The 19,969-nt window shown below is 41.3% G+C and overlaps 1 protein-coding gene across 7 annotated transcripts in view; it reads left to right on the top strand.

Annotated features, from left to right (window-relative positions):
- The window catches only part of ERCC6L2 (ERCC excision repair 6 like 2), a 427,384-nt gene that overhangs the window by 190,123 nt on the left and 217,292 nt on the right, over positions 1-19,969 (top strand). For all 7 annotated transcript variants that reach the window (XM_029617631.1, XM_029617627.1, XM_029617610.1 and 4 more), the window contains 3 exons: positions 2,362-2,433; positions 4,000-4,145; positions 7,463-7,558. In XM_029617631.1, coding sequence (XP_029473491.1) covers positions 2,362-2,433; positions 4,000-4,145; positions 7,463-7,558 — 314 coding nt within the window. The remainder of the gene's footprint in view (positions 1-2,361; positions 2,434-3,999; positions 4,146-7,462; positions 7,559-19,969) is intronic.

A 19,969-nucleotide genomic window follows, 5' to 3' on the forward strand; every position in this document is an offset into this window, starting at 1 on the left:
AAATGAGACAGCCAATATATTTCATGACTCATAGCAGGGTAGGCCTGAAATGATACATTAAATGTTTATATTTACTCTGTTCGTCCCTATTCAGCCACCCATACAGACAACCCAAATTGGCAGTCACCTTGGCCTCATTTCCAGCTATAAAATGAGTGAATTGACCCCTTGGTTATTAGGGACTTATGCTATTTGTTGCAGATATTTTGCCCTGAACAAATAAGAAGCTATGTTGCAACATTTTTGGGGACCATTAAATTTTAATCTTTGGAGGTCAAAAAAATGTCCAAACATCCAAACCTGGAAATATTTTAATGGTATGTGAAAGCCATAGTTAATGAGAATAAAAGTCTTTCTTTTATCAGTTAGTCCCATACTCAGTGTACATGTTTATAAAAGTAAAAGCTTTAAAATAGACATAACTGAATCACTATTTAAGACAGAATAAGGTATTTATTGTTATATGCTGTTCCTGGAGAATCCAAAAAAAATGTAATGTCACCATAAAGGACAGGTTACTCTTAAATCTAGGAATGTACATTTTATGTGAAATCTGCCCATCCTCCATTCTGTATGGGTGACCCTAGGATTGTTCTGTGCTAACCTTAGATTCATTCATTACCTTACTCTGGTTTGTGAAAGGAAAGTGCTATTATGCACCAGAATACCTAAAATCCCAGAAGACATGACATTGACCTGCTTTATTTAAACAGACAGGGTAGATTTGTTTGCAGGATCACCAATAGGGAATTAATTATGTGAACATATTTTTCCCTCTAATAATAATGCTTGAGCCAAACACATCTTATTGTTTAAACATCCAGATGCTTTGTTAGAAAAACAAGTGGAATTTGTTTTTTGTTGCATAGGATAAATTGCAATTGTTTTCCAGTAGAATCATTCACATTTATATTTATATATTGATGACACAATAAAATGTATTGAGTAATCATATTAATGCCCTTTTTGTTCACTTTCTGATTGAGGGACTGTGGCTTGGGATTTGTAATTAATTGTGTGACTTGACTTCAGGATTTTGGTTGTGGTAATCACACCAACCCTTCTATTATTTGAATGAGGAAGACTTTCTTTTGCCTTTCTTGGCAACTGTGTAGCTCATCCGTTTAAATATTTAGCACTGAATAAATAAAATTGTTTAAATATTTATTGCCCAGTGGGAGAAGACCAGAGACATGGTGCAGAAAATTCCTTTTTTCCCCATGGCGCATTTCTTCTGAACGGTACTCTGGAACTGCCATTGCCAGATGTGGACATGCCTCTTTTGAAAATAACAGTATTACTATTCTACACATGGCCCTAGATTATTTGCTTCCCCATTAGAAGAACATCTTGTGGGGGCGGGCCATTGGCATTTTGAGGTCTGCATAGAGTCTGGGAAGCTGGGCCTACTGTAAACAGAGCAACAGAGCAGGGGAGGGGGAGAACTGGGCAAACATATGACTGATTGTTTTAACAAGGCCTAGTTCCAAGAAGCTCTGAAGTCATACATAGCACAGCAAACCTCCGAGAGGGCTGACTTTGTTCAGACCAGTGTCTCTTGTAGTTCTTAACATCAAATATTAATTCTTTGTATGCTGGTGTTCTCTCTAGCTGTACATAATGAAGTATCAATTTGTGGGTAAACTTGCAACAGGCTGCTGAAGAACCTGGTGTTTTCACAGTAATATAGTTTTCTGTGTTGGAGGCCTTTTGTTTGCAAAAGTACTGATTTCACATATAAAAATAATACCTAAACAGAATAAGATGGAATGCTAGGCCAGAAGCATGCATACTAATTGATTCCTGCATGTGTTTAATGCAGCAAAATAGTTTTGATTTAAAGGTATTTCATTCTCCAGCGAGTCCTTCAGGATAATTATGCTGGTTTGAAAAAAAATAAAAAGTATGTTGGTGAAGTTTTAAAAAATGATTTTACACTGAAAAGTAGGAGAAGAATAAAGCCCATTTAAAATAATCATTTTATACATATCTTCACATTTTAATTAGGCATAATGGTAGTTATGCCATCAGGAGGTCATTAGGCTCATTGTCTTCTCTTTGCTTCTTTTCTCTGCTGAGGAAAGAGTTATAAGGTTAAGAAAAGCTTGTAACTAGATTCATATATAGAGCTGCTAAACTACAGTGAGTAGTTGTGCATGAACATTTTATATATATATATATATATATATATATATATATGTGTGTATATATATATAATTTGTGCGTGTGTATATAGATCTATAAATAGGTATATATATGTGTGGGTGTGTATATCTCCACACACACACACACACACCGAACACACACAGCTTGCACCTTGTGCCAGGGTCAGTTAACTTCTGTTCTGTGGTTCATTTACAGGTCCTTCAGCAACTTTTAAATCACTGCAAGAAAAACAAGGACAAAGTTCTCCTTTTCTCCTTTTCTACCAAGGTGAGCTTCTTACAATTCACACTGCAATCGACCCAGTGGTAACTCCTGGATACACTGGGGAGAACAGCAGCTGTCAACCACATTTTCTTTCTCATGTGTGCAGCATGGAAAATGGTGCCTCAGTGAGCAGTATGAAAAGAAAACAGGACTCTTAAACCACATGTTATCTCAAGGGCTGAGGAAAGGATGAAGTTAAAATTTAGGCGACAATTCAGACTTTTTTTTTTATGGGTATGAATTCTCAGCATAGAGGGGATTTAAGTGCCAGAAGAGGCGGAATTGGCCAATATGATTGGTGATTCAACCTTTTCTGGCTCGAAAATCCCCTCTGTGTGTTATGTGCTATCCCGAAGATATGTATCAAGCTCTTACTATTCTGTTTTACATCTGTATTTATGTGTGTGTTTGTTTTGAATTATCAGTGATGAATTATATGCAATTTGAAGAACCCCATGAGTACTGGATATTTAGTACTAGCCCTGTAGTAAATATACATACATTAAGAAATGAATTCAATAACATTGTCTTTTAATTAAAATACATTTTTGCTTTCACCAGAGTTGTCTACTGAAATAGTTAATTGTCTGCAATTGAAAATATGTGGTACGAATGCAGGTCCAGGACTTATGTCTGCCAGAGTACAAAAGCAATGTCAACTGTCCTTGTCAATTGAAAATTTGTACCATAAAACAGTTAATGATGTATTTATTTCCACTGTTTCTATGATGCATGCAAAATACCTGCTTTTGTGCCATGTGAGCAATATACTGTCAAAAAGTATACAAGCAAGTGCCTCAGCGTTCAGAAAAGGTGACTACAGTGAACATACGCCACTGTAACCACTACAGGCTTAGGCATTCTCCTAACTTACTGCCTGATTCACTAAGGCTTTTCTCAATTCTGTGTCTATGGAAAAATACCTTGATGAATCAGGCCCTTAGACATGAAAAATTGCATCCTTAAAATAATGCACGGAGAGATTGATATGCAATGCCATTTAGCCAGATAAGTTTCAACCTATATGGCTAAATGACGGTGTCTGAATATCTGGCCCCATTCAGTAGCCGCCACTTAGATGGATAACTACTTATCCAGTTAAGTGGTGGGCGTGATGGAGACATAATGAGGAGGAGATACTTATCTGGCTAACTTAGCCGGTTAAATGATATTCATACTTATCTGGCTAATTTAGCCGGATAAGTTAGACTGAGTAGGTCTAAATTTAGCTGGTTATACTTATCCGGCTAACTTAAAATTACGTGGGTATATTCAGCGGTGCAGCCACGCTGTTAAATATCCCAGCTAAGTTAGCTGGATAAGTCTATCCGGCTAACTTACTTAATCGGCTATCTTTTAAATATGGACCTCAGAAAAATCAAGTAAGGGAAATCAGGTAGACTGCTTAGAAAGAAGATATGCTACACGAAAAAAGTATTCCTGGTTTGGTAGCTATAATAAGTAGAAGAAATTAGTTGCACCAGCATTGCAAACAATATAAGTAAATCGTTTTGAGGTGATAACGTTTCATAGCTATTATGTAAGTGCCACATTCTGCTTTTCTCTTAGTTGTTGGATGTATTAGAAAGATACTGTATGGCGTCTGGGCTAGAGTACCGAAGACTTGATGGAAGTACCAAAGCAGAGGAACGGGTCAAGATAGTGAAAGAATTCAACAGCACACAGGATGTCAACATCTGCCTTGTGTCTACTATGTACGTAAATGCACTTTGTGTAGCGTGCCTTTGATTTTGTTTTACTGTGGTTTGTTATGGGGCCATAGCCCTGGCGTGCCAGTGGTGGGCACTACCTGGCATTCTTGTCACACACTTGCAGAAGAGACAGGGCCGCAGCCTAACAGCTTTATTAGCCTAATGATATGACAGCCAGGCATACAGGGCCCAAGTCTAGCAGGGCTCATGGGGTAGATTTTCAAAGATTTACCCACCTAAATCAGCTCTATCCCAACTAAATAGTTTTCTAACTGGCTGAAAGCATGCACATACTTTCACAACATGCATACCTTTTGCCATAAAGAAAAGAAGCATTCTGAGGAGGTGTTGGTTGGCAATTACATGCGCACAGTTAATTTTCAGAAATGTACACAGGAACGCTATCGTGCACTTTACATCATCGTTTGGTACTACATAGGTTCATATTCTTACTTGTAGCGCATAATCTGATATTCGAATCCATTAAATGTGGATATTTTGTCTTTGGAAACTGGGTTGAATTTTGCAGGTTGGAAAGTCCGTGCATAGTGTACCAGTTAGGCTACTTATTGAAAATTTACACCATCATTTATTTTTCCTGACCCTTGTCTTTTTTTTCTTTCTTCTTTTTAACATTAGTTCATCTTGGAGATGTTGCCTGCTAGCTTAAGTCTCTAGCCAGTGAATGAAATTACAGCTTGTAGTTGTGCAGTCAACTTGCATTTATCAGTATTATGGAAAACTATTGGGCATACCTTTAAAATACATTCAATCCAAGGAATAGTGGCACAGTCCCCAGTTTTCTGCATCAGCTTGGGTAAATTGTACAGCAAGTGTTAGAAAATTCTGTGAAGGTTTCTAAAATTCTGTGGTATGTTTGCATACATTTGAGTCTTTTTGTATATAAAGACTGGAAATTTTTAAACAGCTCACACAGGCTAAACTCTGTGGGGCGGATTTTCAGAGCCCTGCTCGCGTAAATCCGCCCAAAACCGGGCGGATTTACGCGAGCAGGGCCCTGCGCGCCGGGAAGCCTATTTTACATAGGCCTCCCAGCGCGCGCAGAGCCCCGGGACTCGCGTAAGTCCCGGGGTTCTCCGAGGGGGGCGTGTCGGGGGCGTGTCGGGGGGCGGGCCTGGTCGTCGCGGCGTTTCGGGGGCGTGTCGGCAGCGTTTTGGGGGCGGGTACGGGGGCGTGGCTACGGCCCGGGGCGGTCCGGGGTCGTGGCCACGCCCTCCGTACCTGCCCCCAGGTCGCGGCCCGGCGCGCAGGAGGCCCGCTCGCGCGCGGGGATTTACTTCTCCCTCCGGGAGGCGTAAATCCCCGGAGAAAGGTAAGGGGGGGGTGTAGACAGGGCCGGGGGGGTGGGTTAGGTAGAGGAAGGGAGGGGAAGGTGAGGGGAGGGCGTTAGAGGATTCCCTCCAAGGCCGCTCCGATTTCGGAGCGGCCTTGGAGGGAACGGGGGTAGGCTGCGCGGCTCGGCGCGCGCCGGCTATACGAAATCGATAGCCACATATTTTAAAATGTAATTCCATGAGAGCCATACTAACTACAACCCCCTACTCTCCTCACACCCCCAAGACCTGCCAAATTAATTTACTACAACCCCCCATCCTCCTAAACCCCCCCCCCCCCCAAGACCTGCCAAAAATCCCTGGTGATCCAGCGGGTGTCCAGCGCTCGCAGACAAATCTTTAATAAAAAAGTAAAAATCTAACAAAAACCCCCACCCTCCTGACACCCCCCCAAGACCTCCAAAATTAATTTACTACAACCCCCCACCCTCCTGACGCCCCCCAAGACCTACAAAATTAATTTACTACAACCCCCACCCTCCTGACCCCCCCAAGACCTGCCAAAAGTCCCTGGTGGTCCAGCGGGGGTCCAGGAGCGATCTCCTGGACTTGGGCTGTCGGCTGCCAGTAGTCAAAATGGCGCCGACGGCCCTTTGCCCTCACTAGGTCACTGGGTTCGACCAATGGCGGCGGTAGCCCCTGTGACATAGTAAGGGCAAAGGGCTGTCGACGCCATTTTGATTACTGGCAGCCGACGGCCCTTTGCCCTTACTATGTCACAGGGGCTACCGCCGCCATTGGTCGACCCCAGTGACATAGTGAGGGCAAAGGGCCGTCGGCGCCATTTTGACTACTGGCAGCCGACAGCCCAAGTCCAGAAGATCGCTCCCGGACCGCTCCTGGCCCCCCCTGGACCACCAGGGACTTTTGGCAGGTCTTGGGGGGGTGGGGGTGGGTCAGGAGGGTGGGGGTTGTAGTAAATTAATTTTGGAGGTCTTGGGGGGCGTCAGGAGGGTGGGGGATTTTGTTAGATTTTTACTTTTTTATTAAAGATTTGTCTGCGAGCCAGATGCAGCCATCAAAAGAGCCATATCTGGCTCCCGAGCCATAGGTTCCTGACCCCTGACCTAGGGTGAAATGTATTGACTCATTTAACAGCCCCACACAATAGCCAGAGAAGATTTAAACAGCATTTTCTCTCCTCACATTAGTTCAACTCTCAGCAGTTTGCTTATCTATAAACAGGCCTCTCAATAGTCAGCACAATGAATTAGCCATTATGTGTGAGTGATGTCATCTAATGCCAGCTCTCAGAACTCAGTAAAAATCTTACTGAGTTTTAGGTGGCTAAAAATCCACTTAATTGTAGTCAGCCAGTCAACATACATAACTTCTTATTTTATGAGTGTAGGTTCTGCTAACATGACTAAAGGAAATTATGGAAGAGGCTAGTAAAGTAAAAAAACAGCCTTTTACAAACTGGAAAGCAGGACCAAATGAGGAAAATAGGAAGAGTCTTAGCACTGACAAATTAGATGTAAAACATTAATAAGGTAGACTAAGAGAGAATTTAAGGAGAAACTTGCCAAAGATGCAAATTCTAATAATCAAAACATTTTCAAGTACATTAAAAACAAGCAGTTTTTGAGGGATTCACTTAGGCTATTAGATGTTCATCTGATGGTTCTAATGTTTTGAAAATTTACCCATAATGAATGGGTAGAAATATTATTCTATAGCCAGGGAAGCCAGCTCTAGTCCTCAAAAGATGCAAACATTTCCGGTTTTTAGGATTTTCGCAATGAATATGCATGAGATATGCACTGCCTCGATTGTATGCAAAAATCTTCTTTATATTCATTGTGGATATCATGAAAACCAGACCTGTTTGTGGCTCTTGAAGACAGGAGTTGGCCTCTCCTGCTCTATAGTGTAGAGAAATGTTGGAACAAGAAATTGTATATTATATAGAAAATGAAATTACCGTTTATGTGATGCCTTACATTTTTCCCCTTCATTTTTAAGGGCTGGTGGATTAGGACTAAATTTTGTCGGTGCCAATGTTGTGGTGGTGTTTGATCCTACTTGGAATCCTGCCAATGATCTTCAAGCCATTGACAGGTATGGTTCCCAGATTCAAGGCATTTCAAGCCCGGCTTTACGCACTGGCAATATAATCAACTGCCTCCAGCACCAAATATTAATAGGTGCCAGAGTGCTAATACTGCCTGAGCTTGTTGCTCCACTGCTGCTAATTTGTAGAGTGGCACAGCAACTCTGACAAGAAAATCCTGCATGGGGTCTGTGAGCTCCTCGTATTGACAGTCCCTTGTGTGGCTTTGGTTAGACCAAGGATCCATCGAGCCCAGCACCCTCTCTCCAACAGTGGCAATTTTATTTATCCAGATCACCAGGAAATACATAGCAAATTTCAAACAGTGATCCATTTCCTGTTACCCAGGGATAAGAGTGGATTCCCCCAAGTCTACCTGGCTAATTTTTTATGAACTTTTCTTCTTTGAACTTCTTCAGACTCTTTTAAACACAACTGTGGATGTCTTGATCACATCTTCTGGCAACGAATTCCATAGCTTAATTGTGTGTTGAGTGAAAAAATACTTTCTATGAGGACAAGCAAAATGGAAGTCCTCACACATGGGTGACATCATCAGATGGAGCCCGATGAGGAAAACTTATGTCAAAGTTTCTAGAATCTGAAAGGTGCAGCTGCAAAGGTTAAGAGTGTACAACAGATGTGGACATTGTTTAAAAATACCATTTTAAAAGCACTGTCCAGATGTATCTCACGCATTAAGAAAGGTGGAAAAAAGCCAAACTATTACGAGCATGGTTAAAAGGTGAGGTGAAAGAGGCTGTTATAGCCAAAAAAATGTCCTTCAAAAATTGGAAGAAGGATCCATCTAAAAAAAATAAGAAAAAGTATAAGCTTTATCAAGTTAAATGTAAAACATTGGTAAGACAGACTAAGAGAATTTAAAATGAAGTTGGCGTAGAAGAAAAAACTTATAATAGAACATTTTAAAATATATCTGAAGCAGGAAATCTGCAAGGGAGTTGGTTGGACCGTAGGATCATCGAGAGGTTAAAGGGGCTCTTAGGAAACATTTAAGTCATCATGGAAAGACTAAATTAATTTTTTGCTTCTGTGTTTATTAATGAGGATCCGGAGTCAATTTTCAAGGGTGATGATTCAGATGAACTGAACTGAACTGAACCAAATCACAGTGAAGATGCAGTAGGCCAGATTGACAAACTAAAGAGTAGCAAATCACCTGGACTGGATAGTATACACCCCAGGGTTCTGAAAGAACTCAAAAATGAAATTTCAGATCTATTAGTAAAAATTTGTACCCTATCATTTAAATCATCCATTGTACCTGAAGACTGGTGGGTGGCCAATGTAACCCCAATATTTAAAAAGGGCTCCAGGGGTGATCCAGTAAATTATAGACTGGTGAGCCTGACTTCAGTTGTGGGAAAAATAATTAAAACTAATCTAAAGATCAAAATCATAGAACATATAGAAAGACGTGGTTTAATGGAAGCAATCAGCATGGATTTATACAAAGGAAGTCTTGGTTCACAAACCACCTACATTTTTTTTTATTTGGATAATATACATGGATAAAGGTGAATCAGTATTTGGATTTCTAGAAGGCGTTTGACAAAGTCCCTCATGAGAGTTTTCTAAGAAAACCAAAAAGTCATGGGATAGGAGGGGGTGTCTTTTTGTGGGTTACAGACTGATTAAAAGACAGGAAACAGATCATTCCAAGTAAAAATTGACAACTATATATCCAGCACTTTCCAATGCACAATATTTCTGCCACAAGGATCAGTGCTATCAGCAACATTATTTAATATCTAATTGATACCCCTGTGCAAATTACTAATCAACCTTAGCATAAACTGTTGTCTATACGTGGATGATCTGACAGTATATAAAACATACAAATAAGTAGGATTAAATGGTCAGTTTTCTCAGTGGAAAAGGGAAAACAGTGGAATGCCTCAGGGATCTGTTCTTGGTTCTGTGCTTTTCAATATATTTATAAATGATCTGGAAAGGGATAAGACAAGTGAGATGATCAACTTTACAGATGACAGAAAATTATTTAGAGTAGTTAAATCACATGCGGATTATAATAAATTTCAGGAAGACCTTACGAGACTGGAAGATTGGGCGTCCAAATGGCAGATGAAACTTAATGTGGACAAGATCTAGGCATCGTAGTAGATACTACATTGAAATCATTGGTTCAGTGTGCTGCAACGGTCAAAAAGCAAATATAATGTTAGGAATTAATTGGAAGAATTCGAGAATGTCCTAATGCCTCTATATCGCTCCATGGTGACACCACCCCTAGAGTACTGTGTGCAATTCTGGTTGCCGCATCTCAAAAAAGATATAGTTGCACTTGAGAAGGTACAGAGAAGAGTGACCAAAATGATAAAGGGGATGGAATGACTCCCCTATGAAGAAAGGCTAAAGAGGTTAGGGCTGTTCAGCTTGGAGAAGAGATAGCTGAGGGGGGATATGATTGAGCTCTATACAATCATGAGAGGACTAGAACGTGTAAATGTGAATCAGTTATTTACGCTTTCAGATAACAGCATGACTAGGAGGCACTTCATGAATTTAGCAAGTAGCACATTTAAAACAAATTGGAGAAAATTATTTTTCACTCAGTGCAGTTAAGCTCTGATATTTGTTGCCATAGTTTGTTGTTAGGGTAGTTAGGAGCTGGGTTTAAAAAAGGTTTGGATATGTTCATGGAGAAGTCCACAAACTGCAATTAATCAAGTTGACTTAGGGAATAGCCAGTGCTATTACTGGCATTGGTTGCATGGGATGTATTTAATGTTTGGGTACTTGCCAGGTATTTGTACTCTGGATTGGCCACTGTTAGAAACAGGATGCTGGGCTTGATGGACCTTTGGTCTGACCCAGTATGGCAATTCCTTATGTTCTTAATTAGCTACTATTAAAAGGTTTGAAAATGAATCGGCTATTTTTATAAGAGCCTCCCCCACCAAATAGCATCCAGAAAGTCTTCCCCCCCACTCCTAAAGATGATTTGAAAATGCAGGAATAAATGGGTTACCATGGACTTAGGTAGGATAATACCTGTAACAGAGGCACCCTCTCCCTAAATAATATCCATACAAAATGCTTTTTTCTACATTGTAAAATAATGATACTCTAAAAATGGAAACTGAAGTATCAGAAATAAAAATGACACCCAAGGTACTCACAAAATATTGTAAAAAAACCCAACAAATTAGAAAATTCCTTCTGCTGGAAAGTCACTAACTGGGGACATATTTTGAGAGAGACACAATATTTAAATGCCCTTCAGGATCCTCAGCTAGCAAAAGTGCAAACCACATTAATGCAATCAAAGAAAGTAAGGACTGTGAAATCAAAGTTGTAATCTAGGGAAGAACCACAATCAGGCCTGGTTTTTCAGAATATCTACAAAGACCATGCAGGAGAGAGATTTGCATTGACTGCCTCCATTGTATGCAAATCTGTCACATTCAATTCATTAGGAATATTCTGAAAACCAGGCCTTTTTTGGCTTTTGAGGATCAAAGTTAGTTTCCCCTGTTAGAATCCATTTGGACATCAATGACATCACTAGAAGCAGCATCTCAGTAGTACAGAGAGATTTCCAGATTCTGGGTAAGCAGCTTGGGCACATGATGAAGATACAGACTTTTCAGAAGTATTACATGTCTACAGAAAGGAAGAGGAAAGGCCGAGCCATATAGACAACTTCAATAAGTGGCTCAGAACCTGGTATAAAGAAGAAGGTTTTAGATGTGTTGGGGACATGGAACAGTAAAAGGTTATACGTTAAATATAGCCTATAAAACTCTGTGGCAGCAAAAGGATCCTAAGAAATTCAGATCATATGTCATGGGGCCTTTAAACTGCAGGATGGGATGCAGACCCAGTGAATTTAGAACATTGCCCCTGACAAACACACAAAGTGGATTTAGTAAATAATAAATTAGTTCAATAGTCCACTCTCTTCAATAAAAGGGCAGAAAATGAGTCCAGAAAGAACAACAAATCAAGGAGGAACAGCTGGAAAGCTATGTACATAAGTGTTTATGGTCTGGGCAATAAAATTCCAGATCTGTGGGCCCTAACAGTGGAGACAAACATGGATGATGTAGCTATTACAGGACATGGTTCAGTGAATCATATGAATAGATACAGCCGTACTGGGCTATAATTTTTTAAACTATATAGCAGGCAGAAAAAGGGGAGGAAAGCTGTTTTTGTCAAAAATAATATGTAAGCAACTGAAATGTAGGGGGCATGGGGAAAAGAGGAAGTGCCATGGGCTGTTTTAAAAAGAGGCAATGGCATTTCCATTTACAATAGAGTGGTCTGCAGGCCTCAAATTCAGACAGAGGAACTGGTTAGAGATCTAGCCAAAGACATCCAAAAGATGGAAAGGAAGGGCGAAATATTGCTATTTGGAGAGCTTAATCTGCCAGATGTGGTTTGGAGTATCCCTTCTGCAGAATCTGTAAAAGGTATTGTGGATGCCCTTCAAGGGACTTTACCCCAACAAATGGTGATGGAACCTCAAGATGAGAGGCAATACTATTTATTTATTTATTTATTTTTATTTTTTATATGCCGATGTTCCTGTATAATATACATATCACACCGGTTTACAAGGAACTGAAACTGTGGATACATTGAAACCAATTAACATTAAATAACATTAAATAACATTAAAAAGCATAAAAGGCGTAATATAACTGAGATATATTGCTACACTGAACATATGTACAGGGGTGATAGGGGCCTGAGGATTGAAATGTCCTTGTATTCCTCGGGTCTTAGTTCTCCGGGAATGCTTGGGTGAAAAGCCACGTCTTTAGCCTTTTTTTGAATGTCCTAGAACAGGGTTCTTGGCGCAGGTCCGGAGGGAGTGAATTCCAGAGTGGGGTACCCGCAGTGGAAAGAACGCGTTTCCTCAGTGAGGTTTTTGCTGGCTGGGAGAGTAGCGTGTTCTTGTATGCACTTCTAATCGGTCTCTTAGCGCTGTGCTTCTGCAGTTGAAAAGTTAAGTTGAGAGGGGAGATGTTGTGCAGGGCCTTGTGTATCATCATTAGAGCTTTGAAGTGGATCCTGTATTTGATCGGCAGCCAGTGAAGGTGCTGTAGGATGGGGGTGATATGTTCCCTTTTTTTGGTGTTTGTCAGAATTCTGGCCGTCGCGTTCAGGACCATCTGAAGAGGTTTGATGGTGCTGGCGGGAAGGCCCAACAGTAGTGAGTTGCAGTAATCCAGTTTCGGGAGGATGATGGATTGTAGAACTAGGCGGAAGTCTCTGAAGTGTAAGAGTGGTTTTAATATTTTTAAAACTTGCAATTTAAAGAAGCATTCTTTTGTTGTGTTGTTAATGAACTTGCAGAGGTTGAGTCGGTTGTCTAGTAGCACACCCAGATCTCGTACTTGCGAGGTGAGGTCCGTTGAGGTGATAGAACATTGACTCGAAGAAGGAGGGAAAGACGGTATGTAGTTTTCTGGAGCTATCAGGAGGATTTCAGTTTTGTTGGTGTTTAGTACAAGATTAAGGCTGGAGAGTAGGTTGTTGATTGCTGAAAGGCAGTTGTTCCAGTAAAACCAGGTTTTGTGGAGAGATTCCGTTATAGGGATGAGAATTTGAATGTCATCCGCGTAAAGGAAGTGTGTTAGCTTGAGGTTGGTTAGCAAGTGACAGAGTGAGAGGAGATAAATATTGAAAAGTGTGGGAGAGAGGGATGATCCTTGAGGTACACCCAGCTTTGAGCCGATGGGGTGGGACTCTTTGTTGTTTATCTTAACCTTATAAAACCTATTTTCCAGGAAAGATTTGAACCACTCAAATGCTGATCCTGTGATGCCTATGTCGGCTAGACGCTGGAGGAGGCAGGAATGATTCACTGTGTCGAACGCTGAAGAGAGATCCAGTAGTGCAAGTAGGAACGGTTGACCTTTTTCTAGATTAAGGAGGATGGTGTCTGATAATGTGGCCAGTAGAGATTCGGTGTTCCGGGTCTTACGGAAACCGAATTGGTTTGATGTGAGGATGCCGTTATCGTCTAAGAATTCGGATAGTTGTCTGTTTACAACTTTCTCCATAATTTTGGCGATCATTGGTAAATTAGCTATGGGTCTAAAGTTGGCTGGGTCTGAAGGGGGAAGGTTGGGTTTTTTGAGGAGAGGTTTAAGCATTGCCATCTTGAATTGGTCGGGGACTTGGCCTTGTGAGAGCGAGCGGTTTATGATATCTGCTACCGGTTTGGCAATGATGTTAGGGATGGAAAGCAGCAGATTGGATGGGATGTGGTCTAAAGGATGGGACGAGGGTTTCATCTTCTTAAGAATGTTCTCTATTTCTAATTCAGACGTCGGTTCGAAGGTAACAAGAGCAGCTGGGGTTGTGTTAAGATGTTGAAGGATTGGGAGCAAAGGTTGAGAGCTGGGGGAGGATGAATAATTCAGATGATGAGGGCCCCTTGAGGGGGGCGACGAGTGTGGTAATTTTTCTCTCGTATTCCGCCAGTTCGTTGGCTTTGCTGGTGGCTTGTTCGTCTGGTATGATGTGCGTAGCTGGTTTTGTGAGGGCTGATACGTAGGTGAAAAGAGCTCTTGAATCAAAGATGAAGTGGTGGATCTTTTTGGAGAAGAATTCTTTCTTGGTTCTGTTAATTTCATTTCTGTATTTTATTTATTTATTTATTTATTTTTAATTTTTATATACCGGAATTCCTGTATACAATACAAATCAATCCGGTTTACATGCAACAATAAGTTGCCCTGGTCTGGGAGCTCCGACCGGGGCTTTTTACAAGGAACATTAAACAGTAACGGTAAACCATTAAATGTTTTCGTATTTTAAAAACAATTAGCGGGTTAAACATTGCAAAATTAACTGGTGAACAACGAAAATCCAAGTTCTGTGAATTGACTAGGTTAAACCATGAGCATAATATTTGCAGGATGATATCAATAAACTTAATACTTTTACTCTTGGGAGTACAAAGGAATGCTAATAAATAAATATACAAATATAAAGTATAGGTTATAAAAGAATGTTAAATAACTAGAGAGTAAATAAGTATAGGATTAAATATATATCGAAATGGTATTAGCGACAATAAATACAGGTTAACATAAGTTTACTGGTGTATGAATTAAGACAGGATTTATAAGCTAAGAGTGTTGATGGGGATACTAGACCTAGTACTCACAAATAGAGACAATGTCTCTAATGTCCGGGCAGGTGCCCACCTGAGCACCATTGATCATCATCAGATGGTATGGTTTGATATAACGGCAAAGGCAGAAAGAAATCACACGAAGCTCAAAGTCTTGGATTTCAAAAATACTGACTTGTAAAATTGAGAAATACCTTGAGGAAGAGCTGGAAGGTGTGGTGGGAAGAAAGGTGAAGTGGAACAACAGCGGGCCAAACTAAAAGGAGTTATAATATCAACAAATCTTTGCCAGTAAAGTAAATAAAAATAAGACAAAGAGGAAACTGATATTGTTCTCCAAATTGTTGGCTTAAAAAATAAAGGCAAAAGGGTCAGCATTTAAAAAATGAAAAGAATCTCAAAAAGAGAAACACAGGGAAGAATATCTTAAATCTGAAAATGACAAGGAAGGAATTCACGGTGGCAAAAGTGGAAGAAAGGTTTGCTAAAGAGCTGAAACACGGTGACAAAACATTTTTCAGATATAGCGAGGTCTATATTCAAAAGCCATTTAGATGGATAACTGAAACGTTATCCATTTAAATGGCTACCTGGCTATAGTGAGAGCCATATGTGGCTAAATTTTAGAATTTAGCCACATAAGTTTGGGGCATTCTGGAGGCGGGCAGGAAGTGTTTCCTGGTGGAGCAGAGTTAACCAAAAAGTAATGTGGCTAACTCGTGTCAGACCATAAGGCTGTCCTAAAGTTAGCTGGTTAGACATAATCAGCTAACTTTAAGCTAGCCAGATAATACCTTGCTAGTTATTTGGTTATATATATCTGGTTAACTAGCTGAGCTGCACAGTGGCTGAAAATGGACCTCAGTATATCAGAAAAAGACCATAGATAATATTACAAGATTGAAATATTACAAGGAGCAATGTGTGGAGAGAGAGAGAGACAAGTAAAAAGCAGAAATATTAAACAAATACTTCAATTCAGTGTTCTCTAAAGCAGTGGTCCCCAACCTTTTTTGCACCAGGGACCAGCTTCAAGCAAGACCATTTTTCCATGGCCCGGCAGGGTGGGGCAGGGGCGGGGCTTTGGTCATATGAGGGCGGGGTTATGGAGGGGGTTGGATTTTAGTGCACACTTATCATTTAATTATGACATTTATAATGTGAATGTGACTCAACTCACCATAGGTTCTCATATGCATGGCACACTGACCCATGATCGTCATGGGGCTAGATGTAAAAGTACAGTTTGTATCCACGGGAACCCCCCTGACCCACAATAATGGATGTAAAGCAGAATTATGACATTCCCCATACAACTCACCCTACAAAAAAGATATTCTGGTTCTGGTGACATCTCAGTAACAGCAACTCAAACTCCTTCTACTTCTAGGCTCAATAGCCCTACTTATGAAAAGACAGCAGTTTACCACCAATGCATGTCCTCTTGAGAAAACACAACAAATAAGACCGATACAAACACTTACATGCTAGTAAAATATCTCATCTCGGTAACAGACACAGAACCGACCTAACATACTCCCAGGATCTGTAGGAATGCACATAAACTAATCTGCACACAGTTACACCTGTATTATGGAATACACTCAAACAGGAGCAACCCTATCTATGAAAAGGCAACACTACAAATATTAAATCAGGTCCTAAAAACCAATACACCTCTTATTAGGAAAACAGAACTAGCAAGCAGCTATAGATCCCCACACAGAAATAATTGTAAAACTATACTAATAAGCAGAATAAATGTTTCAAACAGCTATGAACAGAATAACATCCAACAATTAAAAACTCATAAAAACTATTAAACATTCTCCAAACACCAATAAAATATTTCAAAAAAGCAGACATCACACAATTAAAATGGCAGTCAAGAAAAATAAACTTAAAAAGCCACTTTTACTTACCCCCTCCAGCAGCTGTCCTACTCCCCTTCCCTGCAGGCCGTGGCACACACCAGAAGCAGCAGTAGAAGCTAAGCTCTATACTTATGGTCCTCTTCCTTAGTGCCCATGACTCACGCACACACCATACCAGCCATGCCCCCATGACCAGTTTCTGTCTCTCACACACCAATCATCTCCCAAACAGTCTTTGGCACACACACACCAGTCACCTTCCTGAACAGTTTCTCTCATGCCATACACACACACACACACAGGCTTCCCACTCCCGTGTTCTACTTACATATATGGGCTTCTCACTCTCATAATCACTTTCTCTGTCTCTCTCTCTCTCACACACACACACACACTCTCACCAGTCTCTCACTCCCATGTACTCTTTCAGATATACAGGCTTCTCCCTCCCATGATGTGTCTCACACACACCCAGGTTTCTCACTCCCATGCTCACTCTTCACATGCACAGGCTTCTCATTCCCATAATCACTTTATTTCTCTCTCTCTCTCTCTCTCTCTCTCACACACACACACACACACCAGTCACCTGATCTCGCTCATGCATGCACACACACACAGGCTTCCCACTCCCATGTTCTCTTTCAGATATACAGGCTTCTCCCTCCTATGCTGTGTCTCACACACACCCAGGTTTCTCACTCCCATGCTCACTTCTCTTCACATGCACAGGCTTCTCATTCCCATAATCACTTTCTCTCTGTTACACACACACCAGTCTCTCTCATTTCCATGCTCACTCTCCACGTGCACAGGCTTCTCATTCCCTGAATCACATTCTCTCACATTCACACCCACCAGTCTTTTTCTCTCACACACACCGTCACCTTACCAAGCAGTCTCTCTCTCTCTCATGCATGCACACTCACCCAGGTTTCTCACTCCCATGCTTTCTTTCACCCCCACAACACCAGGCTTCTTACGCCCATGCTTTCTCACATACCCAGACTTCTCACTTCCATGCTTTTTCTCTCTCACACACACACATCAGTCACCTCCCTGACTAATGTCTCACACTCTCACATACACATCAGTCATCTCCCTGAGCAATCACTTTCATTGTCTCTCACATACACACACACACACCAGCTCTCTGACCAGTCAATCACACACATGCTGGCTGCCTGCTTCTCTCTCTTTCTCTCACTCACTTCCTCCCCCCCCCCTGAGCACAAACGGTAGCTGCACCACCTCCTCCTCCAGCCCCCGCAGGCCAAGAAAGAAGAATCCCATTGGCCGCGGGAGGCTCACGTTGCTGTCTCCTTTACCTATTATCAGCTGCTTCGATTGCTCGGGGGCCGATGCTGCTGTTGCCGCTGCTATTTTTTTCATGCGGCACGGCTCTTTCTCCTTCCCGCGCACCGCGTATCACTTCCTGTTCCGGGTCAGAGGGAGGGGGGTGGGAAGAAGAAAAGGCCAGCCGCGGATGCCACAGCTTTTTTTTTTTTTTTGCACCGCTGCCGTTCCCACTGGGCTTGAACGTGCTAATAGCCCAGCGGCAACGGCAGCAGGGAAGGAAGAGCAGCGGGAGAGACCGGGAGCGCGCGACACACCTACCGGTGCTTGGCGGCGCCGCGGACCGGCAAAAAACTTCCACGGCCCGGTCCCGGTCCGCGGACCGGTGGTTGGGGACCCCTGCTCTAAAGAATACCTTGGAAGAGGACCGCTGCGGGTTGGCAAGAATACTGATAGGTACATACCTCTTCATTTTCAAAAGAAGGTTTGGGTGGAACTAGCAAAACTGAAAGTTGACAAGGCCATGGGGCCAGGGGAGATACATCCCAGGATACTAAAGGAGCTAAGAGAGGTGGTGGGTCCACTGAAAGGCTTGTTCATTAGATCCTTGGAGATGGGAGAGGTACCACAAGATAGGATAAGTGCAACTGTGGGTCCATGTCACAAAAATGATAATAGAATGGAGCTTAGAAACTCAGTTTGGATAGCTTTACCTTGGTGATGGAAAAATTAATGTAGACTTTTCTGAAAGAATCTACAATCCAGGTTTTAAGATCTGAGACAACATGGTTTTACTAGGGGGAGGTTGTGTCAGACAAATCTAATTGATTTTTTTTGATTCAGTGACTAGAGAGTTGGATTTGTTTTACTTTTAAACTAGAACATGGGTGAAAGTTGACAGTCACTCAGCAGAGGATGGTTCAGAGGGGAGGTATCTTTAAAGGATACTAACAAAACTGGGAAGTTAACACATCCTGATAGAGAGGTTTTAATAAAGGAAAAAGAAGCCCTGGTGTCTTTAAGTAAAGAGCTAGGAAAGTTGTAAATACAAACAAAAAAATATACCTTGAAATGTCCATATGCAAATACCAGACGTCTAACACATAAGATGGGAGAGTTAGAATTTATTGCATTAAATGAAGAGAGAGATGAAATTTTCAACTCAGAGACCTGGTAGAAGAGGATAACCAATGGAACAATGTGATACCAGGGTATAAACTATCACAATGATAGGGTAGATCAAATTGGTGAGGGGGGTTAGGGGTGCTATTGTATATTAAGAATGACATAGAGACAATCAGTATAAACATCCTGTAGGAGACTAAATGAACTGTGGAATCTTTATGGATAGAAATTCCCTGTGTGATGGGAAAGAGTATAATAGTGGCAATTTACTTTTGTCCACCTGGCCAAAGAAGTACAAACAGAAGTTAGAAAAGCTAATAATAGAAGGACTAGGGAGCAATCCATGAAGTTAGCATGTGGCACATTTAAAACTAATCGGAGAAAGTTCTTTTTTACTCAACGCAAAATTAAACTCTGGAATTTGTTGCCAGGGGATGTGGTTGGTGTAGCTGGGTTTAAAAAAGGATTGGATAAGTTCTTGGAGGAGAAGTCCATTACCTGCTATTAATTAAGTTGACTTAGAAAATAGCCATGGCTATTACTAGCAACAGTAACATGGGATAGACTTCGTTTTTGGGTACTTGCCAGGTTCTTATGGCCTGGATTGGCCACTGTTGGGAGACAGGATGCTGGGCTTGATGGACCCTTGGTCTGACCCAGTATGGCATGTTCTTAAGTTCAAGTATGGCAATGTAATAATAATGGGAGATTTCAGTTTCTCTAATATTGATTGGATACGTGCCATATCAGGACATGCTAGGGAGGTAAAGTTTCTAGATGAAATAAATGACTGCTTCATGGAGCACCTGGTCCAGGAACCAATGAGAGGGGGAACTATTTAGACCTAATCCTTTGTGGAATGCAGGATTTGGTACAAGAGGTAATGGTAGTGGGGCCACTTGACAATAGTAATCAGAACACCATCAAACTTTACTTAATAACTGAAGGGAGAACATTAAGGAAAACTACTTCTCTAGCATTTAACT

The sequence above is a fragment of the Rhinatrema bivittatum genome, chromosome 1 (assembly GCF_901001135.1).
Source record: "Rhinatrema bivittatum chromosome 1, aRhiBiv1.1, whole genome shotgun sequence".
Classification (NCBI taxonomy): Eukaryota; Metazoa; Chordata; class Amphibia; order Gymnophiona; family Rhinatrematidae; genus Rhinatrema; species Rhinatrema bivittatum.